Consider the following 22,610-nt stretch of genomic DNA (forward strand, 5'->3'; position numbering starts at 1 on the left):
TCCGCGGGGCTGGAGGAGGAGGGAAGAGGGGATTCGTCAGGCGAACAGCGAGGAGGCTCAGCGCAGGCCCTCAGCGGGGTCCTTCGGCGGCAGGGACGGAGGGAGCGGGACGGCGGCCGCGATGAACCTGGAGCTGCTCGGTGGGTGCGGGGCGCGGGGGCCGCGCCGGGGGCGGCCGGGCCGGGCCGGGGCCCGTCTGCAGGCGGGTATCCAGCCGCTGCCCCACCGGCGGGGAGCAGCGGGCGCCCCTCGCTCAAGCGCTGTCTTTGCCTTTCGTTACAGAATCCTTCGGTCAGAACTACCCCGAGGTAAACGCCCTCCCCGCCCCGCGGGGCTGCCCCCGTCCCGCCGGCTGCTGTCGGCGGCCGGGCGGGACGGCGGCGGCGGGCTGACCGCCCCCCCTCCCGCCCCCGTCGGCTGCCCTCTCCCCGCAGGAGGCCGATGGGACGCTGGACTGCATCAGCATGGCCCTGACCTGCACCTTCAACCGTTGGGGCACGCTGCTGGCCGTGGGCTGCAACGACGGGCGCATCGTCATCTGGGACTTCCTGACCAGGGGCATCGCCAAAATCATAAGCGCTCACATTCACCCCGTCTGCTCCCTGTGGTGAGAAAAGGCTCGTTTTTTTTTTTTTGTTTTTTTTTTTTTTCTTCACAGAATGACTGACTTCAATTTTTAGTTGTAATTGAGCTGGTAGCCTGTGCAGCTGATCTGGGGGAGTGTTCGACTTTGGGGCTCCCAAGCTGTTGCAGCGAGTCCAGAGGAGGCCACGCAGATGAGGAGAGGGCTGGAGCAGCTCTGCTGTGAGGCCAGGCTGGGAGAGCTGGGGCTGTTCAGCCTGGAGAAGAGGAGGCTCCGGGGAGACCTGAGAGCGGCTCCCAGTGCCTAAAGGGGGGTTATTAGCAAACCGCAGAGAGACTTGACAAGGGCATGTAGTGATAGGAGCAGGGGTGATGGCTTTAAACTGGAAGAGGGTAGGTTTAGATGGGATATAAGGAAGAAATTCTTCACGGTGAGGCACCGGCACAGGCTGCCCAGAGGAGCTGTGGATGCCCCGTCCCTGGCAGTGTCCAAGGCCAGGTTCAGTGGGGTGTTGAGTGGTCTGGTCTGTAGAAGGTGTCCATGCCCAGGGCAGGGACGTTGGAACTCGATGGTCTTTAAGGTCCCTTCCAATCCAAACCAGTCTATGATTCTAATTTTGTTAGAACTTGTCCGCACCTGTGTTTGCTGAGCATCAGGTGCTCTGACAGCTCTTAACAGCTGGGCATGCTGATTGCTGAAGCGCCAGCCCGTTGTGGGATCCTTGGTTATGTTTCAGGATAATTTCCTTTAAGACAGTTTGGAAATGTGTTATATCTACTGAGTTTTTGGATGTTAGGTTATTTTCAGGCTAACAGATTTATATCTGAGCCTGATAAGTCAACTGGATAATTGTAAACTGTGGGTGTATGTCTTATGCGTTTAAGGAGTAACTTTTACTTGAACTGCCTCTCGTTACTGTAGCTGGAGTCGAGATGGTCACAAACTGGTGAGCGCTTCCACCGATAACATTGTGTCGCAGTGGGATGTGCTCTCGGGGGACTGCGACCAGAGATTTCGATTCCCTTCGCCTATCTTGAAAGTTCAGTACCACCCTCGAGACCAGTAAGTCCTGTGAGAAACAGGTTGAATGCTCTCATTTTGGTAGATCTGCTCTCATTTTGGTAGAGCTAATGATTATTAAAATGTTTTTTCTGCAATTTGCAAAATGATTTTTCCAAATCTAATAGATGACTTTGGTGTATCATCTTGTGATTAGGACCCTAATTGGATTTGCTGTGGTGCTTTGTTATGAAAATGTCTGGATGGGAGGAGAGTAAACAAGGGAATGATCCTTGGAAACGTGTGTAGAAATGTCTCATTGAGTTTACAAGTTACAGCATAATCTTGGAGAAGCTTCCAGAAAAAGAAAGGAGCTTAAAGTTGACACTAGCTGAACATCGTGTTGCGATTAAAGTAAAAAAGATAAAATAAAAATACAGAGGTATTCTGTATTTCTTGATATAGGTTGAGATTTTTTTTTTTTAATTTTTTTTTTTTGTTGTTACTCTAAATGTACAAGTTTCTTTTCCAGAGAAGAGGTTACTAACTTTTTTTTTTCTCTACTGTGCAGAAACAGAGTTTTGGTTTGTCCCATGAAGTCGGCGCCGGTGATGCTGACGCTGTCAGACTCCAAGCATGTCGTCCTCCCTGTGGATGATGATTCTGATCTCAACGTTGTGGCCTCCTTTGACAGGCGAGGGGAATACATTTATACGGGCAATGCCAAGGGGAAGGTGAGACTTTAGCGGGCGGCACTGGGTGCGAGAGCTTAGATTACTTCCTCTCGTTATCAAGAAGCTTAATGTTTCTGTGTTCCGTTCTTTGTTTTAGTATACAAATAAGACTTCCTGAATGTTTCTTGAATAATTGATGTTACGCTGGTAGGATCTTCTGAATAAAGCATCACACTTTGTCTTTGAACATTTCTAGATTGTAATTTTTGTCTGAGTTAGGTCTTTGTGTTGCTGTTGTCTTTGTATTTGTTGGATCCTTTTCCAATGTAAGTAAACCAATGTTTACGGCACAGAAACTGTAGTAGAAACTACAGTTGTAGAATCCCAGCTATTCCCGTGTAGTTTGCTGAGGCTTCTGGTGTCAGGGTTAGTAGTTGATGTGAAAGGCACCAAAAGGGGAATGAGTTATCATGAAGACACTGATTGCCTTCCCTTTCCTTGATCTTCAGATCTTGGTCTTAAAAACAGACACTCAGGATCTTGTTGCTTCCTTCAGAGTGACGACTGGAACCAGCAACACCACAGCTATTAAATCGATTGAATTTGCTCGGAAAGGAAGGTGAGTTGCTTCATCTATCAAGTGATATATTTAAAGATTAATTGAAAACTGTAGGGTACACTGACAGAGCATACGGGGTCTTAAAAACGCTGACAATTCTTTTGTGGAACATGTTCCGATTCTTTTAATGCAATGCGTGTTCTGTGCCCTCCTTCCTGCAGCTGCTTTTTAATAAACACAGCTGACCGGATAATCAGGGTGTACGATGGCCGTGAAATCCTAACTTGTGGACGAGACGGGGAGCCCGAACCGATGCAGAAGCTGCAGGATTTAGTGAACAGGTAAGAGGCAGCAGAATGACTAGTCAGCCTGTGAAAGGGTGAGGTTTGTGTGCTCAGCACGACTGGGAGTCTCAGGATGAAGGGTAGCTCGGTGTAATGGACAGATACTTGCATTTGAACTCTCCGTCACGGTTTGATTTGAAGTTTAAATACTACTTGTGGGTGGGAGTATGTAAGATCTCAGTCTGGAGAACAAGCCCGCTCTGCAGTCCTCCATCATCCTCCCTGCTGTGCTGTTGTTTAACTGTTTACCCTGCGATGCTGTCTCTGCACGCAGGACACCGTGGAAGAAGTGCTGTTTCTCTGGTGACGGTGAATACATAGTGGCAGGTTCAGCGCGACAGCATGCCCTGTACATCTGGGAGAAGAGTATCGGAAACCTAGTGAAAATCCTCCACGGCACCAGAGGAGAGCTGCTCTTGGATGTGGCAGTAAGAAAACTCTCTGCTATTACTATGTTTCTTGTTATTTAGCAAACTGAGCTTTCTTAATTCCATTTACTAATTAAGCTCCTCCTCTTTTATCTTTCAAATAATTACCTAGTGGCATCCTGTCCGGCCGATCATAGCTTCTATTTCCAGTGGTGTGGTGTCAATATGGGCTCAGAATCAAGTGGTAAGCGTTTCAGATCGTTTCCTTAACAGGATTCCCCAGTGGCCTCCGTCCTAACAGTGTGAATGGCTGCATGTTGAAATCCTTTATTAAATCACTGTTCGACAAGCTCTTTGGGTTCACCTGCCTAACTTGACACGTGTGTGCCATCTTGTTCAACGTGAGGAGGGCGCTCACGCTTCAGTTGCTTTTAGTGAAGCTTTGTGTTAAGTCTTAACTATCATCACAGGGACGTTTTATGTGGCAATGGTGTTCTTCTGAATGTGTTGCTGAAGAACAGGAAAGCTGAGTGAGCAAACCAAAACCAGAGTGGCTAAATGTGAACATACAGCTTTGTTTTGTGATGTATATTGCAATATTTAAGGAATATTACAATGGTGTATTTTCAGTAGGATTGTGCAGTTCTAATTTGCCCTGTGACTGTGGATCTAAATGAGGCTTGGTTTATTTATATGGGTTTTTTTTGTGATCTTCTGTGTGGCTTGGGGATTTTAATGCAGAATGAGATTGTGATTGCATGAGTCCTCACTGTGGCTGCCGTTCCTTTGCGTAAGGTAAAAATCTTCTTGAATTTGTGGTTTAGGAAAACTGGAGTGCCTTTGCGCCTGACTTCAAAGAGCTGGATGAAAACGTAGAGTATGAAGAGAGAGAGTCAGAGTTTGACATTGAAGATGAAGATAAGAGTGAGCCAGAACAGACAGGTACTGCATAAACTGTGTTTCTGTGTACCAAACAGTTTGTAGTTGACTGCATGACCATAATAAAAATTAAAACTGGTGGTGGGTGGGTAGTATATGTGGGTGTTAAGTGACAAAACTTAACAGGAGTTAGGTTTTATCCACAGGAGTGGATAAACGAAGATGTATGAACTAAAACAATCAATACAATGCCTGCCAATTGACATGCAGCATTTTTTTAGCAATGCCTCCCCTCTTTAATATATATTTAAGCAGAAAGCAGTAGCAAATAGACATATTCTGTGTACAGGCTTGCTCTCAACAGCAGCCGAGCTGAGTTTGGATCAGTAGCAGCGCAGCCTGGCCACTTGGTGGTGCCAGAAAATTGTGTGCTGTGAAAGGCTGTGGTTAAACTATGGAAAGAAAAAGGATTATTCCCAGCATACCACCGAGCTCTCCTCATTTCCAAGCTTTGCAGCATGTTTTTAGATTAATTGTTGTTTAGCAGTTTCTAATATTCAAGTGTAACATTGGCTTGTGGGAATTAAGTGTTAAAATAAATTTCATCAGATTTAGAACTAATTCAATGAAAACAACAAAACGTTTGGAAGATTTTCAGTCTTTTATCTAGCTTTATCACTGGTGTTTCATAACGGTAGGTCTGTATTAGAACACAGAAAAATAAAATAAAAACCTGATGTATTTAAGCAGAAATACTTTACGTTTGTTTTCTGCTTTAATTCTCACTTCCGCATGCCTAGACATTTAAGCACAGTCAGTCCCGTTCTTTCTAAGTAATTCGGTCTTTTCCTTACTATCTTTAATTTGTCTTTTTTCCTCCCTGGTTCTCAGGTGCTGATGCTGCAGAAGATGAAGAAGTGGATGTAACTAGTGTGGATCCCATTGCTGCATTCTGTAGCAGGTGAAAGAATATTTTGTTTAAAGTATGAATACAAAATGTATCACTAATACTCCCTGTATAATATGTTATAATAACTCCTAGTTTTAAATGAAAGCAGTTTTTTTTTTCCTTCACAGCGATGAAGAACTGGAGGATTCCAAGGCTCTGCTTTACTTACCCATTGCTCCTGAAGTTGAAGATCCGGAAGAAAACCCCTATGGACCTCCACCGGATGCGGTTCAGAGCTCTTTAACTGATGAGGGAATAGGATCTGAGAAGAAGAGGCAGTCCTCCTCTGATGGACCTCAGGCACCAAAGAAGAAGCCCAAAACCACCAACGTTGAACTACAAGGAGTACCTAATGATGGTGCGTAGAAGCTGCCGTTGTTTTACTGCCTGTTCTGCATCAGAGATGGTCTGAAAAGCCGAAGTTCAGAAGGCCACTCCTTAATTTTCTCCTTCCTGTGAAGTCACTTCTTAGAACAGTTGTTAATGGTCACCACCTCTGCAGATTTTTCTGGCGTTTTGCAAACTGGGAATGAGTAAAGGCATCCTGAAGCTGTAATTTTTGACACTTTGTATTTAACAGCAAGGGCTATACGTGCTGATATAAGCATCTTAAGGGATAATTCACTCTGGTAACACGTTGTCTCTCCACAGAAGTCCATCCGCTGCTGGGTGTGAAGGGAGATGGTAAATCCAAGAAGAAGCAAGCAGGCAGGCCTAAAGGATCAAAAGGTAAAGACAAAGATTCTCCATTTAAACCGAAACTCTACAAAGGGGACAGAGGTGCTTTACCTCTGGAAGGAGCAGCGAAGGGTAAAGTGCAGGCGGAGCTGGGACAGCCTTTGACAGGTAAGGAACCCAGCGTGAGCGTCGTTGGCTTGCTTGGTGGCCTTGTTTTGTACAGACCCTGACTTAATATAGCCATAGCATTTTATCTTCCCCAACGCCACTTGCTTGCTAAGTGTTCAGCTGCTGTCAAGGATAGGCAAAACTTTACATTTTTTTAAGTGCTTTCAATATTTGTAGTAAAACTGATATCCTTGCCTGTTTTCTTGCATATAAAGAGCATGTAGGGTTTCTAGTAGGGACTGAGTACTACTTCAAAAGCAGAAAAAAATTTGATAACTTTAATCGTATTTTCTATAACTTCTGTCAGCTCTTACATAAACATTAATAACGTTTGCGTTTGGTGGGTCAGTTTTGAAGGGTAAAAATGTAAGTAGTGAAATATTCTGAAGCGGAACTAGACATTTTGTGCCAGTAGTAGTGATGAAGAACAGAAAAGTTCTGTAAGCAGAACTGGGAAATGGAGCGTCGATAATGGTCTGTCTGATAAACAAAGCCTGAGAGAAAATTCTGGAGCTGAATTTTCTATTCCTAGCTATACAGCAGCCTCGGTTATATTCCAGAAAGTACAGTTGCTGTAAATGAGGATAGGTTTTGATGGACTTTTATCCTTTTTTAGGGGGGCATATTTTGTTGGTTGTATACTAAAGCAGAATGGTTGCAGCCACCTTTGGGCCCAGACTTACACTCTGAGAGCCTGAGTGTTTTCCATCTGGCTCATCTGCTGCTTCAGCTGCTTGTTTGGGATAAAGTTCATTCAAGTGTAGCAAAGAAAGCACATGTTTGAATGAAGTGATGTGGGCTGTGTTATTTTTTTTTAAGTGTAACAAACAGTTTCAAAGACACAATGTAATTGATATATCAAATTTTGCATTTCCTTGAACTCAGCAGCTGCTGCTGTGGATTTTAGACTGTACAGAGGTGATTTTATTTTTACCCCCCTTCCTTCCCTCACTGCTGGTCCACCTTGCTCCTTGCCTTCTTGCTCAGCTCCTGTCATGTTGCTTGTATTGGTACTGGTAACTGCTATTTGCAGGAAAAGGGAACGAGATAAAAGAAATTTAGTCTATGTGTGGGAAAACGTGATGGATGTTTCCTGGGCTTCCATTTAATCCTTCCACGCTGCACCTTGAAAAGTCCGGAAATTGAACTGATAGCCAAGAATATTCTTAGACCTTATTTGTAGCCTGGGAGATACTGGTTAGCTTCTGGGGTCAGATTTACCAGTTAGGTTGATTCTTTTTTGACTGCTCAAGTCATTAGGGGGCATCCAGTATGTTTTAAAGTATGATAGCAAGGAATTAGCTGGATTGTGTGGATCCTCAGGTGTCTTTACTGGCATCTGTTACACATCCTGATCGCTGCTGTGCCACGCTGGATGGACAAGATCGGTTTGAAGACCAAATGAGTATAGCTGTTATTTTCATCAGCAGGCCTGTTGATTGCTTTCTTTTATCACACTGCTAATTAACATGACAAAGGATGTCAATGAGAAAGAATCGTGCACTGGTAACTTGGCAATGTGGCTTCCCAAATGAATTTCAGTCATTATTTGCTTAAAAAAGAAAAAAAGCTGGATATTTTGACTTTTCCATGTTTAAGTAGCTGTATAAGCAGTCTGTTTGCAGAGTAGTTTTAATAGCAAGTATTTTTTGTTCAGCTTTTTCAAAGTATGCTTCTGTAACTTTGCTATCAACTCGTTTTACTAATTTGCGTGGTCTACATTTGTAGGCAGATCTCGGTGTACTTTCTTCTTGCAGCTTGCGATCACTATTGCACCGGTCTGTTCTGAGAGCTGGAAAAATAATACTCCCCTTTCCTCTCACACATCTCAAATGGAGAGCATCGTTCTAGACAGACTCCTTTCTCTTTTACACATCCTTGCAAAGCCATACGTGGGAGGATATTTGCGTGGTTTTGCGTGTTGTTATAATATATCTGACGTGCTGTAAGAGACAGCGGTGGAATTTTACTGCTGCTGGGCTTGGGATGTGCGTACCCATGCCAGTACAATTAGCTTTGATTTTTGTACACTGCAAAATGGAAATCTTATTTTCTTATGAACAAATGGGCTTAGACTGAAGTTCCCTACTTACTTTACCCATCTATTGGAGATGGTGGAGTCTTTTAAAATTTACTTTTTGTTGCCTGTAAGCACTTCAAGGTGTTTTTCCATGGTGACATTCTTTAGCTTGATTGATATATAGGCACGTAATTGATGCTGCTGTGATGGGCTTCTGTGTCTGGTTAGAACCTGTTGCTGTGCTTCGTTCTACTGCACCCTTGACTTAAGAGGCTGTAGCAGGTCCGTGCAGTAGGTGTCAGTAGTCGGTGCTGGAAGTACGAGAGTCACGTTGCGAGAAGAACACACGTTGCGAGAAGAACTGAAAGAAACTGTCACTTGGATCTTTCCAAACTCACAGGAGTCTTTTAGTCCATGAAGTTCGTGGCTGTCTCCCTTTGTTCTCTTTACGCCTTGCACTTACAATTCCTGTGTTGGGCAGCTAGTTTTTTCTTGGGGTTGCCGATGTTCCGCCACATGTAAATACACGCTTCCAAATTCAAATGCCACCTGCCTGGGATCCTGGAGCCAGACTGCCTTTTCTGTCTCTGATGCATGAAGCTGTTAACTCTGCTAGTTCCCTGTGCTGTTGCTTTCTCAAGTGACTAATCAGTTGCTAAAACAGTCACACAACAAGCATTTCTCCTCGGGAAACTGCTTGCTGGTGTGCCACGACGCAGTGTCTTTCTGCAAGCTGCACGGCTGGGACGTGGAGCCTGATGCGAGTGCCTCTGTGTCGGTGTGCTGTGCAGTCTGGCAGTAAATGTCTTATTCTTAAAGCTGCTATGTCCAAACCAGGTTTCAGTATAAAAAAAAGTGAGAAGCTAGATCCATTTTATAGTTTTAGAATAAATTCTTATGGCAATCTGGTTTAACCCAAACTGAGGTGGAAGTTGTTTTTTTTCCTCTGTTGTGCTGTTGCTCTGAAATTTTGGGAGTGATGAATCAAAAAGTTTTACACCAGGTAAGTTTGCTTGCAACTTTGTGGAGTAAAAGCTCAGAGCTCCTTAGCCACGTTGTCCATGCCTGTGCACGTGATCTCAAATACAAATGCAGAAATACTGGAGATCTTAAGTTATCATAGAGATTATCTTGTTGATTATAGCTCGTTCTGAAAAGAATGGCTTTATCTATGAAATCTTGTTCTGTTTCATTTTGTTTCTGGAAATGCCACCGTATTTGGTGGTCTGTGGTTTCTGGTAACATCTGTTTGAGTCTGGTTACTTATTTTTCACCTGTCTTTGATCTCTCTAGCAGGTGGTGCAATCTCAGAATTGCTATGAAGACACTCTTCTTTATCTTCTGTACTCTTTCCTATATTGGCACCATAATGTGGAAAATAGATGAAATGCTCAGTCAGAGTGGACTGACTAATACAGCAGACTGATTGTTCATGGATTCAGGGAGTGACTTTTGTAAGAAATGAATATGGAAGAGGAAACGGCCTTCATTCCTCCTTAACTGCCTCTTCATCGAACAGTGTGAGATGCTGACTCTCAGGTCGCGATTTGCAAAGAGACTAACTGGACTGCCTCTGTGTTGGCATATAGAAGTATTTCTAAAGTGAGCTGGTACCCAACACTCTGCCACTCCACAACTTGTTTTAAATATTTTTTTTTTTTTTTGGAAGAAAACCCAAAGTGTGTATTTTTATTCCTGATGCCGTATGACTGTGTATCTTGCAAAATTCCCTTTCATTGCTGTTAATTTTTGTTTCGGTGAGTTGTAAGTCCTTCTATGCCAGCTGCATTATTGTATCAGCTTTTCTGTTAGCTCTTCTATGCTGACATGCTTAGTGAAACACTGCTGCTGATTATGTGCCAGGTTTGATTTCATCTCAAGTGGATTGAGATCTCATGTGAAGAATCACGACACCCTCTGAAGTCTGCAAAGAATGAGTCTTCATATTATGAATATTTTAGACATGAAGGATGACTGTGCTTATGGGAGAAGGAACAAGTGAAAGTAGCTCTAGATAAAATACGCAGTTTATATGCTTTCTTCTAGCCTACGATATGAAAAGCTGTGGTGGCAGTTTCTTTCTGTCCTTGCAAGTGTGTTTGTTCTGTCTCTTTCCTGTGAGGTGGCCTACCAGAAACAATTGGTTTCCTCCTGAGCTGGTAGGTACTGGCAGTTAGAGAAAAAACAGAAGTAATATTTATCTGAACTAGTTTTTCAGGGTTTTTTTTTTTTTTTTCCCCCACTTCTGGATCAAGAATGGAAGAAAGATGAATGCTAACAGCTCATTCCCAGCCATGCTTTAACCTGTTATTCCTTAAAGACGGTTGTACTATTTTCCTTGTGGGAATGGGAAGAGAGACTTTCTTCATCCAATACCTGCAGCATGACACCTCTCTGTACTGGACCAACTGCCTGTTAAAAGAAAGTTTTCATTCCTAATGCCCCTTATTTTCTAGACTTTTATAGTTCCTATGCAATTACTTTCAATTTTTCCCCAGATGTAATTAGTGAGATTACCACTATATCTTTAAATTTTCAAAGTATCCTGCAGACATTAAAAACCAAAAAGAGGAGTCATGAAGAGATTTATTAATTTGCAGTTGGAAGTATGCAGTAGTTACATGGGAAGAGAGGAGACATTTTAAATCAGAAGGATTTTAAAACTGCTGTTTTCATTTCCGGCTTTGGTACGGTGGCCTGCTCCATTTAATGAAATTCATTCCCATGCGGACAGTATTTGTTTTCTTTGTTCTCTCTACTTGTAGGATGACTCACATCTTTCCTGGAACACTGTTGTGTGAAATCCACCCGTAGGTGGTGTGGCTGACCCCGCGAGCTTTAAAAGATGCACAGGCAATGGTTCTCCAGATTGTTTTAAAGTAACATGATTTACCACGAACTGCAGCCTTCCTTTCTGTTAAAACTTCTCTGTACAGTGTATATGTCCTTGGTTTATTTTCTTCCCTCTCTTATTTTATTTTTCTGGTATCTGTAGTTTTGTACAATATTTGTCAGATACTGGCTGGCTGGTAGTATATAGCAGTGATGTTAGGTTTTGTGTTTGTAAATAAAGAGGTATGTTTTATTTCCTAAAGTCAATGGGTCAGTCTTGGCTTTTCCATCCAACCATGATCATTTATATTATGACAATGTTTAGGAATCCCACAGTACAGCTCCAGTGCAAACACAAACATGTTGTGCTTTCTCCACGGCTGGTGTGGTTTTGTTTGGGTTTTTTTTAGAGTGGCATTTGGTTGATGATCTCTTTTCAAGAGAGGCTGAACACAAAGTGTGCTGGGTGTAGAGTGCACCTCCAGTGGAAAATGCATATACCAGATCTTCAGAAGTCTTAATTTTAATAAATTAAGGAGTGTTAGGAAGAGAAATATGGGTATTCATTAGCAGAGGTGTTGAAAAATGTGGCAATGCAATCCTTTATCCACAAGCCAGTTGCTGGTAAGGAGACACTGATTATTGGACTGCCTTGACCATAGTCCAATTACTCCATAAGTAACTTTCATTTTTATTTTTTAATGAAGAACTTTTTTAGTAGTGCATTATTCTTTTGGGACACTTGAGCACTAAGTGAATTACACTGGGATGTCTCCTCTTCAAGCATTTTGCCGCAATGGCAGCATAGGAGTGGTTTCTGTTTTACAGATGCGTCAGTTGAACGTGGAGATTTTGGCTCAGGTCTCTCTTCGGAGTTGGTGTCTGCGTGTTACACAGGACACAGGGCTCAGGCTCACAGCTCCTCTGAGTGATGCCGTGAGGCCGGTGCTGTTGAATCCCTTCTGATTCTGATGGTGGATGTCTAGAGCCTAATATGATGCTTTTATACTGAGTCCTCATCTCAGAGGACTTGCTTTGCCTTCAGACTTCGGGGAATTCTTTGTTCTCCCTCGGAAGGTTTGGGGCTGCGTTCTGACTGTGACATCAGCACCGCTCCCCCAGGAATGCGGGCTCACGAAGACGTGAGCAACTTCACTGAGGCCTGGGTAGAGATGGATATCATCTGTGATTAAAATACTGTTCAGCTTTCCTCGGACGCCAGTGCCATCAGACTGCCTAGAGCTTGAAATTGTGTTTTCGTGATCCTGGTAACCTGGGGAGTACTTTTGGGATACGTGCATATAAGACAGAGCTGTGCAGGTGCTGCATAAGGAATTACGGTTTCCTTATGCTCAAAAGCATTATTTTAAGAGTTCCAGTAATTACTTATATTGCTTTATGGTCTGGTGGGGAAATTAAACTAGAACACTACTTCTTTATCATGGAATTTCATCTAAAATAGTATGTGAAATCTTACAGAGAAGGGAGGACTTAATAATCTTTAGACTGTCAGCTAGATCCCATTTGCTGGAATATAGTGGATTAAAACATTCTCTTGCCTTGTTACAAGAACTGGAATTCACAATTCACATTCTGACTGACATAGTAATGTGTTGCATCTTCTTTAGCAGTGTCGCACTTCAAGCCTGTCTTGTTGGAGGATTTTTTTCTAATGGAGAGATTAGGTCTTGGAGATGATGCTGGTGGGATTTCAGAACTACTTCGTCTGAAGATTTACAAAGAATGATTTTGTGGTTTTTTGACTACTGAATTTGCGTGGCTTTAGAAAGTGTCTGATTGAGAAACCTGATATGAAGACTTTGGGGAACAGCCACATCCGTGGGCTATTATCTTGTGCTTTCTGGCTGCCATTGGTCGTTCCCTTTGATAAAATTACCATTCCAGAGAAGTTGAAGTCAGCTGTAGCAAAAGTTACAGTCAACGCCACGTCCTGCAGCGTCACCTGTGGGCTGGGCTTCAAACTGGAGGAGATGTGCGAGATCACTCCCGCCGGAGAGAGGAGGAATTGTACCTTGCGCAGGTCGTACTGCCTGACCAGCTGGATTTGTGGCTTACTCCACTTCACCGTTCCTGCGGGCAAACCCTTCCAGTTGAGCTGCCTGGCCTCGGACACGGTCGGCTTTGGTAGCCAAGCCTATAGCTATGTGTGGAAGTTTGCCCAGGGCCTTATCACCACAAATGATGTACTGTTCAAACCTTTCAGAAACCCCCATTCTGTCACCAGATTCTCCCCTGCCAGGGGGTCGGATGCAGGGACTTACCGATGCGATGTGCAGATGGTGAAGACGTTCAGACTTGTCAAGAGGGTTTACTTTGGGGTCAGAGTGATCCAAAGTGACTTAGTGGATCTGAACTTTCAAAAATCCTTGACCTGGGAACAGAAGTTAGCAGCAAGCAAGGAAGAGGGAAACATAGAAAAAGGCACCCGTGAAGAAGTGCAAGAGCAGCAACACTTTTGGCAGGGAGAATTGTTTTATGAATGCTTGATAGGAGTTGGAAGCGGAGTGATAGCGGGTGTCTTGGTGAGCGTGGCTCTCTACTTTTTGCAGAAGATTTTCAGGAGACCTGCAGCTAAATTAACTGAAATTTAATGCCATTACTTGTCTCTGTCTCTTTATTAGTATTGATGCAATATTTCATGGCCATGTTTGTAATTTTTTTTTTTTTCTGGCTGACACAGTTTATTACCAAATATTTTCTTAAGCTTCCGAGTCTGGTTAAGTTAGTACAGGACTGTAGCACCAGAGCTTGAGTCTTAAGGGGGTAGGGCAGACAGTAGCTCCAGATGGGGCAAGGCAGTTTTCCTCCACGTTGTGTGAAGGGATGGTCTGGAACGGTCCAGACAGGAGTTAGAGGACACTGAGCCACAGAAATTGTCCACTGCTTGCTGCTAGCTACCTTGCCATGCTCCTCTAACTGGCTTTTATTTTACCTCTAGGTGTTCGGTTTTTATTTAGCTAATAACTTGCGGTCCTGATTCCTGTCTTATTTTCTCAGTTTTTTTCTGCTTTGCCCAGAACTCTGTGGTAATGTGAGCTGACACAGATCACTGTCTGGTCGATGGTGTTTTTCAGCAAGAGATGCAAAGAGGTACGGACGCTTTCAAGGTGGGCTTACAGTCCAGGTTTCCCGGCTGGCTGGTGTCCTTTCCATCAGATCCCAGTGGTCTGATCTCAGTAGCTGTGGGGATGAGGGGTGGACCACCACTGCCTGCTTCATCTAGAGAGATTTATCTCCTTCCAGTAGAGCCTGGAAAACTGTAAAGTATCTTCAAGTGATAGCTTAGAGCTTGCCCTGTTTCCTTTGTAGTGTAGAATAGCGAAGCAGGGAGCACAAGCAAATTGGGTAGCCCAAGCAGATCTTCAGTTTGAGCACTGCTGCTTAGGAACATAACGGAGTGCTTTTAATCATGACTCAGAGCTGAGCTCATTCCTAAAGCCTTTAAAGGGGGAGGGAGGGAAGAGTTCAGTGGGCTTGTGGATCTTTCATTTTTCCTGGTGATTAAGAAGTATAAAACATGCAGCAACTCAGTAGGGAGTATTGTTTCCCCCTTGGTAGCAGAATCCACAGAGGGACCTATTAAGTGCCTTGCCTTTCTACTTTCTGTCTCTTCTTTTACAGTAAACAACTATATTTACTAAGTCTGTTTTCTTTTTCTTCTGTGAACTACAGTACAGGAATGCATAGCACATCCAGTTCTGGGGAAAATAATGATACGTCGCTAATATTAAAGATTGAAGCATACTATTATTTTTTCTTTTTACCAGAACAATAACAAAAAAGCTTTAATGTAGGAAGAGATGGATGTAGAAGTAAATACCTTATTTGCAGAGGATCTTATGTAAAAAAATCAGACTGAAATGCAGTGAGCCGCATCTTGATGCACAGGGAAGTTGGTAATAAGTGGTTCAGGACAACGATCTGTAGACCCTGGAGTTGTCTGGCTGTATTTGAGCAGAGAAGCAAGCCTGTCATCAGGCTTGAGCTGCCAGTTTGTAGTTCTTCTGAGTTCCCTGTTTCTGCAGGGAGACTGTAATGGGCATAATAACCAGCAGAAGCTTGGAAACATTGCAGGGAACTGTTCTGCAGTGACAGAAGACACTTTTGGGAAGATGCGCTGTCCCTTCCTGACACCTGGGACAATCCCCTGGGAAGGGATGGGAGGGTTACTACACAGTTGTGACGGATAGCAGGGGACTGTATGGCTGCCTTCCATCTGGTGACCTGGTCCCATGGGCCAGAAGCTCCTGGATGGTGATCCAGTTGTCCAAGATTTTCTTGCTTCTGTTCTTCATCAGTTTCCTCTGACTCAGCTCCACAATACTGAAGCTTCTCCTGTACTCAGTGCTGGCTTTGTCTTCACTCGGCTGTTCCCTCTGGCTCTGCAATGCTTTTTTCTGTTTCTTTTCCTTAGCTAGGAGCATGTGCTGCTTTCTCTGAGCCTTATTCCAGTATTTCCCAGTTTTTAGCTCGCTGAGAGCATCCTCATCTGTGCTCAGTCCGCTTTGTTCTGCGATTCTCAAGGCCCTGTCCTTCAGCAGCCAGTTCTTGCGCTTCTTCTTCAAGGGCTGCTTGCTCCTTTCGCGTGCCAGCCTCCATCTGTTCCCGTTATCCTCTGCTGTGCCCTCTGGGCTTCCAGCGCATCGCCGAGCTTTTGCTGACACTCTAGCCGGGTCACTTGGACACTCTGCAGCAGCCTTTTCCTGCAGCAAGCTCGTGTAGCTCCTGTGATGCCGTGTGTGGTGAGGAATCGTGAGCTCTTTTGAGCCGGCAGTGATGTGGGGTGGTGGGCACACGTGTGTGGCCTGTGCTGGTGTTTTCTTCTCGCTGTCTTTATTTCTGTCCCCACTTGCTGCACTCAGCAGGCAGAGTTCACCCCTGTGCTGCAGCCCTTTCTCTCTATTTTCACCGGCCTGAGGGCACTTAGGGAGCCACTGGTCCTGTTTGCATTTTTTGCAGCCCCTGTCCTGGCCTCCTGACTCGTGAGGCGTTCCTTGTTCCCAGGAAATGGGTCTGTACCGGCTGCATCTGCTTTCCAGGAGTTCCTGAAATCTTCTGCACTCCTCTGCACTTACGCCACAGAAGCTGGAATCACTGCACTCATCATAGGAGGGGAAGTTGTCCGTAAGTAGTCCTCTCCGTGCAGGCGTGCTGGCACAGGCACCCGCGCTGGGACCTTCCTGGCCACAAGCTGGTTCTGCTCCTGCACCAGGCCCTGAATCCTCTCCTGGCTGAGTGCTGGTGTCAGTAAAGCCCAGGCCACTGTCCTGCTTGGGGTGGAGAAGTGCCTGCTTTTCTTCTTTGCCTTTGCTGCTCTCGCTTTTTGCCTAAAAACAAACGCCCACAAGGTGTTAGATATCTTTGGGGCTGTCCTCCCTGGCTGAGCCTGAGTCATCTCTCTGAGTACCCTCCAACCACATGCAGTGGCAGGGTTTCTCTCTTGCCTTAAGCTCTGCCCTGCTACTGCTGTAAACAGCCTGAGACATGGCCTTACCCAGCTCCCAGAGACACTGGAGAGAGCTGTGGGGATGGAGTCACAGCTGCTGAAACTCAGCTCCTCTTGATGAACGAGGGCTATTGCCTGAGAAAGAATTACAGTGAGAGCAGAGAACATTACATCTGGTTTAGCACACCTGATGATGTAAAGCTGCGGTGACTGAAAAAGATTTTCAGAAGGTACGGAGGGAAAATGGGATGGAATACCTTATAGTTCAATTCTTCTTCTCCTGTGGCGCAGGGTGCAGGAAGTGGGTAATTAGATTCATCGTCGCTGTTGCAATCCTGCGGCAGCAAGTAGTCAAAGAAAGCCCTGCAGAGAAACCAAACAGAAACACAGGTCCCTCCCCAGCCCAGCAAGAGTGGCTGGCTCTGTGCTTTGGCGTGCTGAGGGCCGTATTTTTGTTATTGTCTGAAGGCCAAACCAAAGAACCAGTGCTAGATCAGGTTGTTTCAAGGTTAGTGGATGCAGCTGGTCAGAAATCCAGCTTTTGAGAGATGTTGGCTGACCTTGTGCTTAGCATGCTATGCTATTGCTGCTTTTTGGGAGGTGTTTTTTTACCTTGAGCAGTGCATTGTACATACCCATCCAGGCAGAGATTTAAACCTGATTTGCTGCAGTTCTCTTCCTTGTAGCATTGCTTGTTCCCTGCTCTGAAGTCCGTCTGGGTTGCAGCATCAGATGTTTGGGGAGGCTCGTGGGCATACTTCTGTCTATGCACTTCCAGTGTAATCTGTTCCTCTGTGCTTTGGAGTATTTCCAGGACCTCCTGTAAGCTGGCTCTGGTGAGATCTTTTCCATTGACCTGGATAGAAGGGGAGCAGATCGCAAAATAGTCCATCCATACTTACTAATCTCATATTTTCTTAATGCGGAATTTCTTCGCTTTGCCATCCCCCATCCCTGAAGCCGGTAGCTCCACTACAGAATTAAGCGCTCGGAGGCTCAGTGGTATCTCTCCAAGCTGGGGAAGGAGATCCGTGTAGGTAGGGCTCTTAATTGCTTCCTCATCCTGCTGCAGAGATAGCAGATGAAATCCTATCTTGGTATCTTGTGTGCTTACAAGATCAGTCCGAAAAAAGTTACATTAAACTCCATGTTTTGCACTGGTTTACTGCCTGTTATCTGGCTGCTTTTATTTTAAAACCTATTTCTAATCAACTTGACTACAGCCACAGTGAGCAGCGTAAAGCATGTTGACTCAGCCTTTTGCCCAGATTTAAAACAGTGAGCGAGCTCTGCATACAATGAGCCCTAGATTTCTGTCCTGCAAAACTCTTCTCACCCCCAGGAAATTCTCCTCTTCCCACAGCCTGTAAAAAGCAGCAGCATCAGCACGATGCGGTGTGCACCCATGTTTCATCCTCCTTGGGAGCCTCCTGCCTGTGTTCAGCTGGTCCAGAGCTCTCCTGTCCACATCTTCAGAGCATCTTTGTGGTGGGTGCTCAGAGCTTGCAAAGAGCAGCCACCCTTTTTAATAAGTAGAGGCAAAAATAGAAAGAGTTGATGAAAACTGAAATAAGCACTTTCCACACACCTGATTTACAGAGCTCTTTTTGCCTACTGAACGTGAAGAAACGGGCAAGTAAACTTTGTAAATGAGAGATTCCCATCACAGGAGAGAGGAAGCTGCCTGCTGCCCCGTCCGTTTTGCTGTGTGGGACCAGATCTCCTTCGGTTGCGTCTGAGGCAGGCTGTGGGATCCCCTATGCGCTGAAGAACCCTCTGAAGAGCAGGAACAGACATATGCTTGGTTTGAGAGCTAATGGTTAAAATCAACAAAGAGAAGCTGTCCCATCTGGAAGACCCTCTCTGTTCTTTGTAATGTAAATGCAAGGGCTTGCATCCTGTGGGCAGCTGTGTTTTAGAAATGCAGAAAGATTACATGAAAGGTCCAGGACTATCCATTTTCTCCCTGCTTAGCTGAGGAGGTCAGAGTGGGAGCCAAAAGGGTCTTCCTTTTTTTTTTTTTTCCTCCGAGGGGAGCCAGATGCAGGAAAGATTAATATATATATTTTTTTTAATGTTTATTTTAAGATGGAGTGCTGTGATGGACAGTGTGGCTCCAGCTATCAGAAAGGATGGGACTGGGCCTCTTATCGGCATAATTGCTGTTTGAAATGCTGCTTTCCTTGTAGGCTTTTTGAGTTTTGCAGCAATCTAAGGTATGTTGGCTGATGTTTTCATTAGCGGGGCTTCTGGGGGCCGGAGGGGAAGGAAGGGAGAGCAGTGTGAGCTGAGGGAAAGAAGGGTCACAAGAAGGGAACCGGAGAGGTCGGAGGTGCAGGGAGGTCAGTGAAAGCAGCTGAAGCAAGGACCCTTCGAACAGCATAGTCTCCCCATCCCTACATTTCTTTCTGTCTCTTCATGTAATATGCGTGATTTCTTAGTCGTTGTCCCTGTTCTTCCTGACATAATTGGCTGAATTACAGGGAAAAAAGAAGTGTCTCTTTCTGCATCACATTAGTAATGTGGTGTCTAGACTCCTTTTTCCCCACACTTGGTCAGTTTGTCTGCCTCACCTGGAGGAGAGGATGGCAGGGACTGCCTGCAAACCCTGCGTGCTCCCAGTTCCCAGCTGAGAGGGTTTTTGGTGGCACAAAGTTCTGCTGCCTGCTGATGGTCCTCAGTATTAGGAAGCAATTAGTATTGTACGTACTAAAGCGAGACAGATTGTGTGAGGGAGGAAGTCAATTTGCTAATGGCATTAGCACTTGGAAAGAAGGAGGTAATAACAGAATGGTGAGGCACAGGCAGCTGTTTAAATTGCTGTTAGCTACTGAAGCTTATCTAAATTGAATAACTAGATTGCCTTAACTGCTGGAACTTGAATGGCAGCAAAGAGGAAAACAAACCCCATATGCTTCTTTTGCGCCAGACCGGGCTGTCTCGCTCCTCCATCCTCTGCGCACTGATCTGCGTTAATTCTTTTCTGTGTTCCTGCAGCAGCTCAGCGATCGGCCCAGACGTGTTGAACAGTGCGGCTCCGGGGCCGTTGTGTTCCTCTTCCCCTCTTTTCCACTGCTGCTTCTCACGTCCTGCTTTGCCTCTGAGTAGCGCTGAGGCTGATGGCAGCGCGGACATGAGCGTACTTCCCTTTGTGGGTTTTAGGAGGTAAAGAGTTAAATACTGTGCTTATGGCTAAGAAATGCGTGTGAGCGCATCGCTACTGGCTGTGTAAGACACTTCGCTTCCCAAGGACAGCGTGGGAATTCTGCACTGCTAGGATCTACTTTGCCAGTGGACATTTCCAAGTCCACGGAATGATCCTTTTGAAAACTAGGGAAATTCAGAATTCGCTCTCCCCTTTCTTTTTTCTGGCTTTCTCCCAGCACAGATACATTGAGTAGCTATTGATGTTTTTAGCCTGCATTCTTCCCTGCATTTGCTTTTTGGCCGTCGTTTCTGCCATTAATACCACATAAATATGTTCATTTGTTGCCTGTCTCTGGTAATGCCAGCTTAGACCTGTGGAACTCGTGTACAAAGCAGCATATTTTGCTAAAGCACGCTGGATACTGCGGGTTTAGTTCGTGTGTCATCTTAGGCTGAGTATAAAAAAAAGCAAATTCACTATTGCAGCACTAATCCTAAGCAGGAGTGTTTTACTTGACTCAGTACACACTAATTTAGAGTCAGATGTAGACCACAATAAGGTTTGTGTGTGTGCTTAGTTCTGATGATAGTTAAGTTGATACCATGATTTAGTTTAATCAGAACCTTTAGACCAGAGTTACATAGCAGTGTATAAAATAGCTCTGTCTTTTGCTTTGATTGTTTTGCTAAAGAAGATCTTCTTTAGCAAAAGTTTTGTCTTTGGCTTTGGTGGGAGTCAATAAATCAATATTACTGAACACCCACTGAGTGCCAATAACAGACAAATTCTTTTTAGGCAGCAAAATAAGATTTTAGGAGTTTTCAAGCATTACATGCTGAGTTCTTTTGAAAATCTGGCTTTCATGGTCGGTAGTAAACCCTCAAAATAATAAGACAGAAACAAATAATAGGAGGATATTATTAAACGAAACCAACTGTAGCATAGATTTGCACATAGCTTTTAAGATGCTGTCCCTCCGTGTCCCTGACAATTTAAACATTGATTTGTTTTGCACCCCGTTGTCCACAGAGATAACAAGATCAACTGCTTAATTTTTTAGTAGAAATTTTATGAAAAAGCTGAGTACGAAGCATCTTCAGAGCAGTAAGAACTCTCTCTTACATATGTTGGCTTTAAAGATTTACTCACAGAGGTAATTTACTTGTACCTTGATTTGGTCGCAAAAGGAGAGAAGAAAGATCATTTTCAAGTGGTTCCTCTTCCTTGGAGCTTGCTTTATCAGTTTTCCAGGAATGAAGCAGGTTCTGCTGATGCTACGAGCCTAGTCTGACTTCTCTCAGATGCCCCAGGCTCTCATCTGAGCTCATTCCAGCCAGCATCTGTCCATCCCTTGCTTTTCTGTGTCCCTTCCATTTAAAAAAGCTGCTCTTGTTTATCTTTCTGGGGCAGAGGGGTCTTTCATTAACCCTTGTCACCAATCCCAGGCTTGTTTGTCTAAACCTGTGTGCCCTTTGTGGCAACCGCCTGTTTCTTCCTGATGCTTTTTCATTTCCAAGCAAGGTCTACTTTCATTTGTCCCTTTGTCTGTTCTGTGAGAGGAGGGCTGGACGGGTGTAAATCCTTTTGCTCGCCCTTTTGGTATTTGCAAGTGAAGTGACAGTTGTGTAGAAAGCCTCTCCACGAGCGTCCGGGCTGGGACTCAGCGAGCAGCGCGTGTGCGGGGCCGTGTGGGCAGCGGACGCCAGACCCCGCGATGTAAGACCTGCAAACCAAACCTTGAAAATGCCTGTGGGGAAGTGAGGAGGAGGATGTTCTCTCAGGTGGGACACAAACCGTTAGCTCTGGAGTAGGTGCCTTTTAATTCTTGAAGTGTTTTGATGCCAATTTTAAATGATTTGCTTAAAATGTCTTTTTCTGTGACTTTAAACAAAGGAGCAGTAAAGCAATTCAGCCACCCTGGGATTGATGGGCACAAGCGATGCCTCCCAGCGTCCTTCATCCAGTGTTTGTGCAGCAAACGCACTGATGTGCTCTCTTTGCCGGACTGTGCTTGCCTTTCCAGTAGGACCTGCCTGTTTGTCAGCAGCGACACGTTTGTCTCCTTGATTTGTACCACATGCAGCGGCGTTTAATGATGGCTCTTGGAAAAGCAGGAGTGCCCTTGCCGGAGATGAACTGGGGAGGGATTCATCTCTGTCTTGGCCGCTCCCCGCTGGTTTCTTTAATGATGCTGCCCTCACCTTTACAAAGCCCCATCACAGCCTAAATCCCTGAGCTAATTATGGCCGCGGTGATGAGCAGCCTCGCCTGCGGCTCTGCAGAGCGTGGGGCAGAGGGGCAGGAGCCTGCCCGGGCGCTGAGCACAGCTGAGCCTGGCCTCTTGGGGCCCTCTGCAATGGGCACCCGGAGGCCACCCAGCTGTACCAGTGCCGTGCTCTGGCTGATCTCTGACATCCTTCCCAAAGGTAGAAGGAAGCCAGTAGATTTATTTTTTTTTTTTAAGGCCAGAAGGAATGAATGTGATGAATTAATCTGACATAACATAGATGAGGTGATTTCATGCAGCCCTTCCTGCACTGAAGGAAATTATTTTCTATAATGTAAGTGAACCTTTGCGAGCCTGCTAGCTTGTGGCTGATCTGGTGGATATCTTGCCTGGAAGACTTCCAGTCTTGGTTTAAAGGCTGTGATTGATGATGAAGCTTTTTGGCAAGCTATTCCAACAGTCAGTTACCCTTTCTGCTGATAAGGTGCATGAAATTTTTGACTTTGAGTTTTCTAGCCTTGCTTCCTAGCCCTTGAAATACCAGCCAGAAGCAGCACATTAACATTTCTAGCAGACCTTCAACACCTGCAATTCCTTGCTCCGTGGACAGTCTCTCCTCTTTTGGTTACTTATCTCTGTCACGGGATAGAATTTAAGTTCACTATATCTTAATTTACTTAATTTTTGCTGAGAGGTCCGGCTCTGTGTGAATGGC

General features: G+C 44.9%; 2 protein-coding genes across 4 annotated transcripts; both read left to right on the forward strand.

Moving 5' to 3' along the window:
* Positions 1-33: 33 nt before the first annotated feature.
* On the forward strand, positions 34-11,320 carry RBBP5 (RB binding protein 5, histone lysine methyltransferase complex subunit). 3 transcript variants are annotated; one of them, XM_086765645.1, is made up of 14 exons: positions 34-140; positions 283-308; positions 435-607; positions 1,505-1,645; positions 2,154-2,316; positions 2,766-2,875; positions 3,037-3,156; positions 3,434-3,587; positions 3,700-3,771; positions 4,352-4,469; positions 5,298-5,367; positions 5,484-5,713; positions 6,007-6,201; positions 9,515-11,320. In XM_086765645.1, exons 1-14 carry the CDS (start codon positions 122-124, stop codon positions 9,541-9,543), a joined length of 1,620 nt encoding a protein of 539 aa, XP_086621771.1. In that variant the 5' UTR covers positions 34-121; the 3' UTR covers positions 9,544-11,320. The 3 variants fall into 3 exon arrangements, with proteins under 3 accessions (XP_086621771.1, XP_086621772.1, XP_086621773.1); XM_086765646.1 differs by having other exon boundaries at positions 9,518-11,320; XM_086765647.1 differs by having other exon boundaries at positions 6,007-6,084.
* Positions 11,321-12,713: 1,393 nt separating this feature from the next.
* TMEM81 (transmembrane protein 81) lies at positions 12,714-13,665 on the forward strand. The gene has a single exon (XM_010124492.2). It carries the CDS (start codon positions 12,865-12,867, stop codon positions 13,663-13,665), a length of 801 nt encoding a protein of 266 aa, XP_010122794.1. The 5' UTR covers positions 12,714-12,864.
* The last annotated feature ends 8,945 nt before the right edge of the window (positions 13,666-22,610 follow it).

This window comes from Chlamydotis macqueenii, chromosome 23 (genome assembly GCF_036417535.1).
Source record: "Chlamydotis macqueenii isolate bChlMac1 chromosome 23, bChlMac1.mat, whole genome shotgun sequence".
NCBI lineage: Eukaryota > Metazoa > Chordata > Aves > Otidiformes > Otididae > Chlamydotis > Chlamydotis macqueenii.

Bases quoted from the DNA above. Each gene is read 5' to 3' on its own strand.
- RBBP5 (XM_086765645.1), top strand. The intron at 3,157-3,433 runs GTAAGAGGCAGC...CTCTGCACGCAG, and splicing joins CTGCAGGATTTAGTGAACAG to GACACCGTGGAAGAAGTGCT. The intron at 3,588-3,699 runs GTAAGAAAACTC...ATAATTACCTAG, and splicing joins AGCTGCTCTTGGATGTGGCA to TGGCATCCTGTCCGGCCGAT.
- TMEM81 (XM_010124492.2), top strand. From the start codon at position 12,865: ATGAAGACTTTGGGGAACAGCCACATCCGTGGGCTATTATCTTGTGCT.